A 13,017-nucleotide genomic window follows, 5' to 3' on the forward strand; every position below is an offset into this window, starting at 1 on the left:
ATAAAAACTCAGTTTGTTTTGTCACAGCTCCATATAGGTATAGGCAATATAAGAAAGCAAACAGGGTTTACTTATTTTTACTTTCTGATGGCAGATAAAAGAATCTGCTTTTATGCATTTTTATGAAATTAACTCCATTTCTGAGAAGACTGCAATTGGACTATAGTCTTATCATGAGCTGGTCAATTATTTGTTATATGAATATTTTTACTGTTCGTGAGTCATTCATAAAGTATTGCTACTATCTGTCAATGAGCTGTTGTGAATACTTGCCAAGTGCTTTGGGAAGAACATCTTCAGAAGTATGTGTAACTAACAGTAAAGATAAGGCCTATACAGCTGGCCAGCCAAATATCCTAAGTGACTGGAATCAGGTACTTCGTTGATTATCATTAATATTGGAGGACAGAGCTGAAACCTTTTTGCTTTTCCAGGCTTGTCTGTGATCCCCACACAGTAAGTTGCTCATGAATTATTCAAGTTGTACATCGGAAATTGTACCATATGATTGGGCTTCTGGCATAGTTTCATAGTTATTCAGTGAGAAATAAGGGAAAGCAGTAAAGAGATTTCAAATAACAGGTACTTTTCTTTAAGCATGAATATCCTAAATCTTTTAAGTGAAAAATTTACTACGGCAATCACGTAAGGATACAGAAAAATGGAATAAAACATTTGGCAATCAATTTTTGCATTATCTTTCTAGAAATTATCTGTTTTTTCCAACGTCATCTAAACAGCTGCATTTCTTGTCCCTGTGTAACTTCTATACTGGTCTTCCAGTCCTCCTGCAGCTGACAAGAACATTGTTAAAAAAGTAAAGCTGACAGCAATTTCCCAACATTTCTCTGCACAAAACCACATTTATCTGAATGTTCATGAACAGTAAGTACAAAGACAAAGAGAAAATGGCTAAATTAAATAGTCATTCCAAACTTCAATGAAAATTCTGACATTCTGTATTACTTGACCAGCTCTTACCCTGCTGAGTATCAATTCATGAATTTCAAATGATGGGAAAACTGTTAAAAGTCAATTTGCTATATGAAAATGAAATTTATTAATCTAGTAATCTTTGGTTAGCAATATTTTTTTCTGATGCATTCTGAAGTAGACATATGTAGCCTGATGAATACAATTTAAGGAATAGAATTCTAAGCCTCAATTTGACTTGATTAAGCTTAGATTTGTATCTAAAAGTTGTTCAGACAGCATATCCCAGGCTATTCCTCTGGTTTATAATTGGCTTGAAGTTCATTAGTGCATGGTTTCCTCCTGTGTTTCCATGAAACAGCAAAAAGCATTCTCTTAAAACATATTTCAGTGACATGCATATAGAGTTAGTTTATATTCAGTGGCTTTAAGGAACAGAAGGTATAAACAGATGAAAAAATAAGTTAAAATGCTTTCTTGAGGGAGGTGAATAGTAAGCAGGACCTCTGAGTTACTCAGAATAAGTAAGAAATAATCTTATGTACATTGTATTGAATATTGAATAGAGATTTGTTGAAATAAGAAATGCATTTACTTTACAAAAAGAATAATTTAATTGAGAAATCAAATAACTTGATTAAAGTCAGCCAAACTCAGAAATAGATGTAAACCACTAGTGGGTATGAATATATCTCTAGTATCATCTAGTAAAATTCAGTAGGGTTACACCAAAGATGGTTTATCAAATATGAAGAAACATGCAGGATTTCAGCTGGTAACAAAATATGTTTATTAACTAATGCTAAATTAGATTCCTGTATAAATATTGTGATATGTTTATCAGTAAAAAATTAAGAAAATCTTGTTACATTTTATTCATTATTAAGAATCTTTTGAGAGAGTTGATGGTAATTTCAAAGCCTTATATGGAAAACTCCTGAGATTGGCTAGAAAGTAAAGTAACCTTAATGAATGTAACTTCTATGTGTTACTGCATATGGATTTAGGTGAATTGATGAAGCTTTTTGCTTATCTGTTAGTAAAAGATATGCAATAGATAAAAAGATAGTGCAGCCTTTCTGCATGGACTTGTCATTCCTTATTCTGCATGCATGGGTTCTTTCTATGCATGCATAGTTTCAGATTCTTTCATGTTGTCTTACCCTCATGCCTTCAAATCGTGACAAAGCTCTTAGAGGTCTCAAAGCTCTTAGTGTCCTAAGGGACTTAATGGCACCAAGTTCAGAGTAACCCAATGCATTTGCTGTTAAGCTAACCAAAGAGACCTATATGAAAACAGGAAAGTAAAAATTATTATATTGTACATACTACTTTACATACCATAGATGTGAGATATAAACTTCTTTAGAAGAATCTAATTTTGGACCACTTTCTTCAGGAATAGGAAGTCTTTTAAATAAAAAAGAAAAGAAGTAATATGAAACAAGAGTAGGATAGGTGAATAAACAAACAAAAATACCATAAGGTAACAATAGCTGGAAACATTAATACTTTTGAATTTTCAGAATTTGGTAGTGATTTGAGGGCATTTAAAACCATAAAAAGCAAATTAAATTAATCTCTCCTTTTTACCAGTTTAGGAATTGCTCTCACTTTTTGTTTGTTTTACAATGCTGTTTGGATCAGTAATTACAGGTGATAATGCCCATTGGATTGCCCACAGCTGAAAGGGAAATGATTGAAGCCTGTTTTGAATTAACAAATGGGTCACAGAGCAACATTGCTACTCTGGAAATTGGTAGAAAGGATTAATTTTTCTGTATTCAGTTTTACTGACTAATCCTTTTGCTTGACTGCTGAATTTGTGTGCTCTACAGGTGGACATTATCCTGGATTATGCTGTTTCTTAAAGACCTTATAAGAACAGTTCCATAGGCAGCAGGTGTAATAAAGTCTCATACCCACAGGCCTTAATGCATACTGTGTCCCTACATTACCTCAGTGAGAAATACCATATTGTATACATTATAATAGCTTCTGTTTTCTTTCCATTTTCCCTAATTGCCCCTGTTCTTATTCCTTACCTATTTATTGGGCAAAAAATAGCACAATGATCTCATGTACTCTTTCATTATAAAGAGCAAAGTATCAGGCAGATAACTCCAACACAGTGCTCTTCATGAACCATATTTAAAACCAGGCATTATGTGTGAAATTTTAGCTTTTAAAAGTTAATAGCTTTTCTGTACTTGTCATTCCTGAGCTCTAGCAACCTACAAAACTAGGTCCTTCTGAAACCTGGATTTCTTTCTCCAGCACATTCATCACACTACTGAAAATTTTCAAGCTTTCAAGCTGCCACAATCTAAAGACAAATTACAGAAAAAAATCCAGGTGTGTAAATCCAAGATTTAATCATGAGCTCATTCAGACACTTGAATATGCCTTATACCTTCACACAAGGAAGTATTAAAATATTCACATTCATAAGATGGCTGTTTGGGATATTAGGATTTCGATAAGGTCAAATATTAGTGAAAGTGAGTTTAGAAAAGGAACTGGTGCTTCTGCTTCTTTGAGCTTTTTGTTATAGATGCCACTTATATACTCATTTTGAGAAGAATTTAGATATTAAAGAATGAAAATGTTTTCTGAAGAGAGGGTGCTTTCTTTGTCCGAGTACTATGTTTGAACTTGGTAATATGTAGCTGTATATGTGAAGTTGAATCCTAGAAATATTTGATCCATGGTGTACACCGATCAAAAAGGTTGTAGTCACCAGTCACAAAACAAAGCCCAAGAAAATGAACTGCTTTGATTAGCCGTTGTATGCTGGGAACACATTCAGAAAGTGCTGGACATATAGCAATTCTTTCAGTCAATAACTGCTTACGAAGTTTACCTTTTACCTATTCAGTGTCTAAGTCATCAAAAATGCATCTTAATTTAAAAATTGAGCTTGTTTAATATTTATTTTTCATACAAGTTTTACCACAAATTTCTATCTTAAAAATGTGGTGACTTCTTGTGGTTTTGTAACCACGTAAACCATAGTATTTTAGTTTCACGCACAGAACATCATAGACTGCAGAAACAGTATGTATTTCTGCACATTGGAGGTTTTCGCAAGGGAGAATACTTAGGAAATTACTTTTTCTAAATTTTCTGTAATCGCATTAATACATCAAGAAATGGTCTCCCACATTTGCAACTAAAGGAGGGTAGATTTAGACTGCATACAAGGAAGAAATTTTTTACGATGACGGTGGTGAAACACTGGAACAGGTTGCCCAGAAAGGTAGCAGAGGCCCCATCACTGGTAACACTCAAGGTCAAGTTGGACGGGGCTCTGAGCGACATGATCTAGTTAAAGATGTCCCTGCTCATTGCTGGGGTGTTGGGCTAGATGACCTCTAAAGGTCCCTTCCAACCCAAAGCATTCTATGATCCTATGACTTCACAGCACAGTAGAGTTATAACGATTAGATAACCCTTGCAGGGAAGATCATCAAGCCTGATTCCAAACACAGCTGTGAAGATTGCTAGTTCAGTAATATTAATTGGACTTCTAATACTAAGTAAGCCACACCACCAGTGCTGCAGATACATCTCACATTCCTTGTAAAACCCTAATTCAGCCATATGCTGGAATTTGTGGACATGATGTTAGTTTCTTGCCAGCGGAGTTTTAATCCAGATGAGTGTCGGATGTCTGGTGGACCAGACACCCATCTAAATGCTGGATGCGACCACAGCACAGGGAAAGGCAGGAATGAGCTGCCAGGGGCTGAACAGAGGACAGCGCTACCTCTTCCAGCAACAGTGCTGGGACAAACCCTTTAACTCATGGGGCTACTACATGAGGTTCTTTTGTTAGCAGGAGATCTTCCAGTCTTTCTTAACTCTCTGGTATAGGAAGGCAGTGTTGTAAATGTAAAGTGAAAGACAGAGAAATGTGGGTTTTTTTCCATCTACTTTACTTTTTAAATTGAAAAGTAAACCAGAGCAAGTAATTTAAAAAAAATCAGTTAAATATAAAAGTAACACCTAGGAAATATACTACATACATCGACAATCAGGAAGTCCAGCCAGCACCAGGCATTGGTAAAGTATGTTTGATAGCCATAGGCCACCCACTTCAGCAGCATTTCCAGAATGAAGATGTAAGTGAAGACCTTGTCAGCGTATTCCAGCATGGTCTTGATAGTTTTGCGCTGTTCAATATATATGTCTTCAAAAGCCTATGGGTAAACAAATTCAAAGATATCTGCTGTTCCCTTTTGTTACTGCACATTATGTTGTAACCCCCTCCTCTCCCAAAAGGAAAAAAAAAAGCAACAAAAAAGGAAATCTTTCTTCAAGAAAAGGCATGGGAGTGTCACTTCTACCTCCTTTCTCCTTTTCTGCTAACTCAGTATATACCTGGTTTTCCCCTATGGAACTATATTTTCCACCTCACAGGAGGGAGCAGTAAATACTACACAGCAACCACTTCAGTGGTCAGAGATATTTATTTATGTATTTATTTATTTATTTATTGCTGATGGTGAATTATTCTTCTCAGATAATTTTTGGTACTCACAAAGAGCACTGATTCTGCAGAGCGGTGTGCCTGAACTGCATTCTACTGAGATAATTTGGTTTATACGTAGGTAGATCCATTTTTAAAGTCCAGGGCCGTAAAGTTTTCAGGATAATGACAATACAATTTATCTTAAGTTTTTAAGTCCTGATGCTTTTTTAAAATTTTAAGTAATAAATTGTAAAGCAAATTCTCATTTTCTTAAAAAATATTTATCTACATCAAATATCTTCTTTACTACATTATTCACATTTTATGAGATACATAAAATTTCTGAGATCCTTGCAATATTATTTACACATTTTGTGTGTTTTCATTCTCAGACATTTAAAAAATATAGCTTCTGCTCCTTCCTGTCCTCCAAGAAATTTTCCCTTGAATTGCTTTTAATTTTTAATTACAGTATGATTTCTTATGAAGAACAATTGGTTTTATTGGACTGAAAGAACTGGAATGATCTGCTAGCTTGCAAAGATTTGGATATTTATGGTTACTAACATTTGTTTTTACCCACCCTGCTTTTGAATGACTTTACATCTGTTTGTTAAAATTATTAGCGCTTCTCTACCAATCATCAAATTAACATCTGTGTATCAGTAATTCTGAACACTTAGATCAGGCACTATGGTACCTGACACTAATACGTAGTTGCTAACAGAGCCAGCACACACCATTTCCTTCTTCTAGGTGGAAGTGCGCCAGCGGCTAAGCTGGCAGTGCTCTTGATAGCTAGAAAGGCCTGGGCTAATCCCTTGTCTCTGCAGCATTTCCACAAAATAAATGTTCTGTGGGTGACACACACCTTAGGTTCACAAGCGCGAGATGCTAACACATATAGGATATGGGATCTCATATCAAACTTCCTCTAAATACAATGACGAAATTCACCTTTATTAGATCCCCTGCCAGTACTTTTGTCTTATTTAAATTCTTGTCACTTTCTCCACTTGGTAACATGAACCAAAATTCAGTACTGTAGGTGTGAGTCCTTTGTTATTTCAAGGGTTTTAAATCACAGGGAAGGTGTCACATGGTGTTCAGGGGTGAATTGATATTAGACCAAACAAATGCAGAATGGTTCTAAAAGATTTAACTGAAACTAATAATAGGTATAATCATAAACTGCTAAACATCAACAGTATTTTAAAGTGTTGGGAGTGGTCTAAAGAGTTGATAATAGAATTTTGCAACACAATTTTGTTTGGTGATGTAGTAACTTAAGTAATTTACCAATGTGAAATAATATCTTATTGGTATGGGTTTTTTTGGTTTTTTTTAATAGATTTATATTATGGTTGGCATCTTTTTATTCTGCCCTCACATATTTGTTAAACTTACAGAACACTCATGTTTTTACAGATATCCCTTTAGTCTACATGAGTATGAGTCAGTAGAAGCTAATTAGAAGCACAAATAATAAATTCTTATTCTTAGAAGTGAAGAATTAGAAACACACAGTCTTAATCTTCCTTGCTGTTCTAGCACATAACACTTATAAGACTGTATAAGCCAGCTCTGGCTCTTGCAAAGTACTGTGAGATGTTTATGCCATTACAGTTATTTCCAAACTCTTCTTTTTTCATTAGTGACACTTCTTTTCCTGAGCTATATCAGTAAACACCAGTAAAACTAGAGAGCGAACTCGAATAACAAAGTTTTTGTCCCTCTCCCTGCTTCAGGCATATCATTACTTTCAGCAAAGGAGTGAAGCTCTCTCTAATCAATCATGTCTGTTCTTTTTTCAACATATTGTTGAGAAGAGACTTTTTCTACCATTCTCTCAAAGGCCTAACTAAAATTTAGTCCTGTTATTTGAATTGTGTGTTCTTTCCGGTGAAGAAAACAAGGTTAAAATATTTGAAGAGACAACTTTTAAGAACTTCTCTGTCAACATTGTGACACTCTGTTCATATTTCACTTACCAGAGCTCCACTACTGAGAAGAATCATAAAGACAATGAAAGTCTCAAACCAGTTGTGTTCGACAATCTTGAAGCAGGTTTTTCTAAGGTTCCACCACTGCTTTCCTCTCCCTTCTTCTGTACTTACTTGACAGCACTTGAATCTTCGTACACAGCCTTTAAAACAGCGTATGTGTTGAAGGGGGTGGGGAGGGGAAGAGATTTTGTTGAATTGCATTAATTTTTGTTATGCATTCTGTTAATGATACAATGCTGCCTTTACAGAAGCTGTGCTATTTACTAAAAACCCAGTAGATTTTTCACCTAGATTACTTTCTCCAAAGCAAAAAAAAATTAACACTGAGACAATTGGCATTTACAATTTAATGAACAAGTGAGAAGAAACTATTTCTCATTTGTCAAGAACTAAGGGCTCAATACAGTGCACACAAAAAGACAGAAGTCCATAGAACATGAAGCCAAACTACAAAATACAAAGTATGAGTGAAAATATACACGCTCATCCAAATATATAGTAGGTTTATGTAGTAAGATATGGGCAAGTGTTATTAAATTGTACTTTCTTGTGTTTGGGATACTAAATTCAGACAATGTTGCATTTTTTGTATGAAAAACACCTAAGCATCCTATCTGAGTTCTGAGATTTTCAGTATCAGTGATCTTCTCTAACTTGTGCCCTTAATTTATTTAAGTTTTTATGATTAAGCTGCTGACTTGATTTTGTTTCTTCTTTCATTTAGGTAGAAAAATACTAGTAATCAATGACAGTATTTTCTTTGCCAAATCCAAGTCTCTGACAGTACTACTTCGCACTAGTTCAGTGTAAATTTCTGAGGAAGTGCCTGTTATCGTGTCCAGAAATAACCCCAGCACTGGCAGTAGCATTTATTTTCCAGACTCTAAATCTAACTTTTGCTTATTGATACCACAAAAGGCATTTGCATCCTTACGTTACGTTCTTAGACCTATTCCTTTCCCCGCCTCCTTTACATGCACGCATCCATAAGGTTTCTCACAAGGAAATGCCTTTGGAAATAAAGTTTATAACCAGGTTCTCGTCCTATTGAGTTGTGTAAAAGGGCCAATAGAAGGAAGCATGAAAGCTGAACGAGTCCACCAGGTGAGACTGTTCTTGCCCCAGGTGGTACATGAAAACTCTTCCTTCTCTTTTTCCCAATTTGCAGAAGGTTCATTTAACATTTTGTACAAAACCATGCAGGTGCAGCTTTTATTTACCACTCAAGAGCTGTTTCAGTAACGTATGCATTATAAAGCACTTTGATAGATATCTGTGAAGAGTGGTATAAAAATAGTGTGTTATTTTATTATCTAGGAGACTGTTACTAAATGCAGAAAGTATTCGGAGTACAGTAGTTTGTACTAAAAATAAACTTTTAGTGAATGTTTTTCTTATTTTAAAAATAATGATAAATTTCTGAAAAAAATATTTTGTTTATCTGATACATAGCATAATTGTGGTATCAGTATTCATATTGTAAATTATGGTCTAAAAGTACTACCGCTAATAATCATATTTTAAACATTTAACAAAAGAGTAATTTGATATAATACTACTACTGATATTATTATATCAATATTTAGTTTAAGTAGATAATTATTGCACATTTCATGAAAAAGTATTATTAGTATTTTTGTTCCAAACACCTTCTGTGAAGCAGGCCTCTGGCTCCTGGGCTTCTTCAGGTTCAGCTTCTGGTTGCTCTTCTGCAGGAAGTCCAATATCGACTGTGCTACCTTCGGATGAACTAGACAAATTTAACTTCTGCAAAGGGGAAAAAAACCATCATAAATGCACAGTAAATATTTTTAAGGCAAATATTAGTTGTTTTCAGAATAAGTAAATAATTCTGCCATGTTTTTGAGTGTTCTAGTATTCAACATAAATAAACTGCCGATAAACATATGTGAAACTTGCACAGTCTTTGGTTTTCCTTCTGCATTGTATGGATCCATTAAATAGAAGGTGTATCAGTGACAGAGAAGGCTTTAAAGAAAGTTATGCTTTAAAATGAAAAATAGGTGATTATCCTAAGCCTGCAAAGATTTATGACCACAACTAGTTATAAGCAGCAATAATTTCTTCACCCATATAGAAATAATGAAGCTTAAATATATATGCAGAAATCTGTAGCATCTACTGAAAAGCAGGTAAGAGCCTGAATATAACTATATAAATGAGCTGGGAGCTCAGAGGAATGAGGTTAAAAAGCACTGATCAGCAGAGTAGGCTATACTTTAGAGATCAGCAAGTCCGGATTAAGTGCTGAACATCTAGCTCAGAGTGAAGCGGAAGCTGCCTACAATAAGGTTGAGGTAAATTAAAAATGACCCCTAAAAAATCAGATTGTGTTTTATAACCTAATCAAGTTTTCAATAACATGACGAGCAGAAACAGAGAGAAGTGAAAGGAGGAAACAGACTTTAAAAGACTGGATGCACTTAAGCTAATCCTCGTCCTAAAAATTCTTAAATTATGCAGCTGTGGCCTTGTTGCAATCTAACTGGTTGGTATCATGGCTGAAGATTGGATAAAAAATTACGAAGGAAGCATATTTAGGGAAAGTAGAGATAAAAAAAATAACAGAATAAATGCAATATAGGTTCATCAAAGCTAGGTTGCAGCAGGCTCTTTGATATTGAGGACAAAAAAACCCCAAACCCTAACAACAAAACCCTTACTAAAGCAGTAGCCAGTCTATTTTTCACCAACAATTATAGGATTCATTGACATTGAGCTTTATGGTGCTTAATACAATTTGTAATATTTTAAGTAGTCAGTTCTTAGTTAATTTCACCTTGCAGTGACTGTGGAGACTGGAAGAACAATGTTTGAACTTTGTCAGGAAAATGAGCTGATGTATCCAGTTTCAGGCTCTGTCATTATCTGTCACAAGAACCAATTTATAAAGGCTTTTTTTTCAAATTCTATTTTCACCTCAGTGTTGCCTCTCTGATATTTTTACAAAATATTGTATACTTCTACTAGTCCAATTTTCACAAAACATCCTTTTCTGTATTACTTACTATTTTTCAAAATAATTTTGAAAACACTTTCTAAAACTTTTCCGAAGCTTTTTCGCTTCTGAAAAAAACACTTTTCATTTTATTTCTCTCTTTTCTTCTAAGAAGCAGATTTTCTGTAATATTGTCAGCAACTTTTTGCACACTAAAATTAAGCTTTTTGAAATTAACAGTGTAATTTATAATTTGATTAGTTTGTTACTTTGCAAAGGGAGAAAAGTACTTGGTTGAAAACCAAATCAACCAACCAAATCCCCCACAGACCCCCCCTTTTACAGCTGACCCAATCAGCAAAAAAGTATCCTGGCCAGCACTGTGAAACTCCAGGAATGGTGCTGAAAAACAATATGGGCTGAAGCCAGCTGGAACTTGCCTGTTAGTGCCCTATGGCCTGAGAAGCAGAGAATCCATAGTCTTTTCTAAGTGGGCTCTCATCAAAAACTCAGCTAATTCAAAGACTGCTGGTCTGGTGTTCATCATTTATTTTCTACAGTCCCATTATACTAACAGTCAATATAAAATAAGGAGTTGGACTCAAATCCAAACCAGCACAGATAGATGGCTTTTCCACGGAAAGCTATATAATAGAGCTGCTCTTTCATAAGCTTCTGGAGGAAGTCAGATATGTCATAGTGCTTTCTCAATGGGATAAAAGGTAACCCTGGCCCTACAGGTAGCAGCACATTTACAGAAAGCTTTCCTACACTGACTCTGTTCCTCACTGGTCAGTCATAAACCAGCCTGAGTCACTCCATTTGACTGCCTGCTTCATGACGGGTTAGAAGACTGGATGAGACTAGCGAGCATTAAGGTAGTTGTGGGTAGAGCAGATGACCAGTCATTGTTTTTCTCCAATGGATCTTTGTTTACATGTTGTTTTATTTAGAAATTCTTCCTGCTGGGGCAAAATCATAACATGCTCAAATACATGCTTATAACCTCTATTGTGACAGCGGTTCACAAGCTTGAGTCAAAGCCGAATTATAAGACATTTTGGCTAATATTTAACAGGAAAAAAAATATTAAGGCTTTATATATGTAGCCTGCTTTGGTATTCCCTTAGCAACATGGGGTATTTTTGTCTGTTCATACTATTTTTGAGTATCAAAAACTAAATGAATTTGAAGTATATGGAAGAGTCTATGGTTGAAACTTTTTTTATGCGAATCTAGGTCTAGAAGAGGTGACAATTTTAAAATCTAAAAGAATTCCAGTGTCCAAAGGAAATACATAAACTATCTCTATGTTTTCTGGTTTATACCTGCTAACAAAACAATCCCATAGAGGGGGATTTTTTGAGTGGCAGAGAGATGATGGTTGACACTCCTCATGGGACCCTTGTTACAGGAGGCAAACAACTACTGTATTGACCATAAAGAGTTGTTATGGATTAGTTTGGTCTCCCATTGCCTGACATCTTATCTTTTCTTGGAAACTATAATTTTTAATCCTTTCTCACATTTCTGTTGCTCAAGAATTAAACTCTCCTTTATACACTCATTTGTGCCCATGCACAAAGAAAAAATAAAAAATACAAAATAAAAAAATGGTCAAGAACTGAACACACTGGCTTATGCGGAAACAAAGAAAAATACTCAGAAGATCAGAGAGAAAAGCACAAAATATCCGAATACCTCTTTGCTTTCTTCCAGGTCTGATTCACTACTAAATTCCTCTGTGTTTAGATTTTCGAAGTCGGATTCACCCACAGCAATGGGAACTGTCACAGTGAGGCTTGGGTTGTTTATGAATGACATGTAATCGCTTTCGTCAATTATGTATTTTTCCACGCTGCTACCTGTGCCTATGCCACTAGTTGTTCCATTTGCATCTTTAATATAGTCATGGTCCTTGCTTAGTTCCACGGTTGTGTGATTAGAAATACAGCTATTTTTGTTGTTCAGATCTTCAAGGGGTTTGATTTCATCTAAAGCTTTTTGTTTTTTAACAAAAGCTTTTTGGATGAATTCACGTGCTTTTCTCTTCACATAATCTATGCCCTTCTGCATTCTTGCTACAGCAATTTGGAGATTATTCATTTCATTGTCATCATCTGTCACAGCAAGGTTGTCTGCACTAAATGAGCTCAAAAGCAAGGCCAAAAATAGGTTCAGTACCTGCAGAAGATAAAAAAAGATGTTGTAGACTTTATCTCATCAAAGAAAATTTCTTTTATTAAAAATTGTTATATTAGTGACATCAAAGATTGCAATAATTCACCATAACCAAAGAAAAGCACCCTCAAAACTGTTTCTCTTCTCCATAAAAAATGAGCTTTTAAAATTTTGCTTAGATCCTGTTCACTACTGAAAAATATTCCTACAACTGACTAATATCTCTAAATGTGTTTTTAAATCCCCCTAGTATATAAATATTTTTCTGCAAAATTTTATAATCTAAAAATAGAGAAAACAGATTTGCTATTCAGCATCATTAAAATGTGTAATTTATCCTATCATACAACAGAAATTAGATTATTTAGGTGACTAATCATACAAGATAAATAATAAAAAAATCCACAGCAAATTGTTTGTAAAGAGCCCATAAACTAGAATAATTTGAAGAACAAAACATTTAC

At 34.8% G+C, this 13,017-nt stretch overlaps 1 protein-coding gene across 6 annotated transcripts in view; it reads right to left on the bottom strand.

Moving 5' to 3' along the window:
- Nucleotides 1–13,017, bottom strand: part of LOC104328996 (sodium channel protein type 1 subunit alpha) — a 110,932-nt gene that overhangs the window by 28,075 nt on the left and 69,840 nt on the right. For all 6 annotated transcript variants that reach the window (XM_075431093.1, XM_075431091.1, XM_075431095.1 and 3 more), the window contains 5 exons: nt 12,074–12,556; nt 9,063–9,180; nt 7,399–7,553; nt 4,962–5,135; nt 2,097–2,219 (listed from right to left, as the gene is read on the bottom strand). In XM_075431093.1, the coding sequence (XP_075287208.1) occupies nt 2,097–2,219; nt 4,962–5,135; nt 7,399–7,553; nt 9,063–9,180; nt 12,074–12,556 (1,053 nt within the window). The remainder of the gene's footprint in view (nt 1–2,096; nt 2,220–4,961; nt 5,136–7,398; nt 7,554–9,062; nt 9,181–12,073; nt 12,557–13,017) is intronic.

This window comes from Opisthocomus hoazin, chromosome 9 (assembly GCF_030867145.1).
Source record: "Opisthocomus hoazin isolate bOpiHoa1 chromosome 9, bOpiHoa1.hap1, whole genome shotgun sequence".
Classification (NCBI taxonomy): Eukaryota; Metazoa; Chordata; class Aves; order Opisthocomiformes; family Opisthocomidae; genus Opisthocomus; species Opisthocomus hoazin.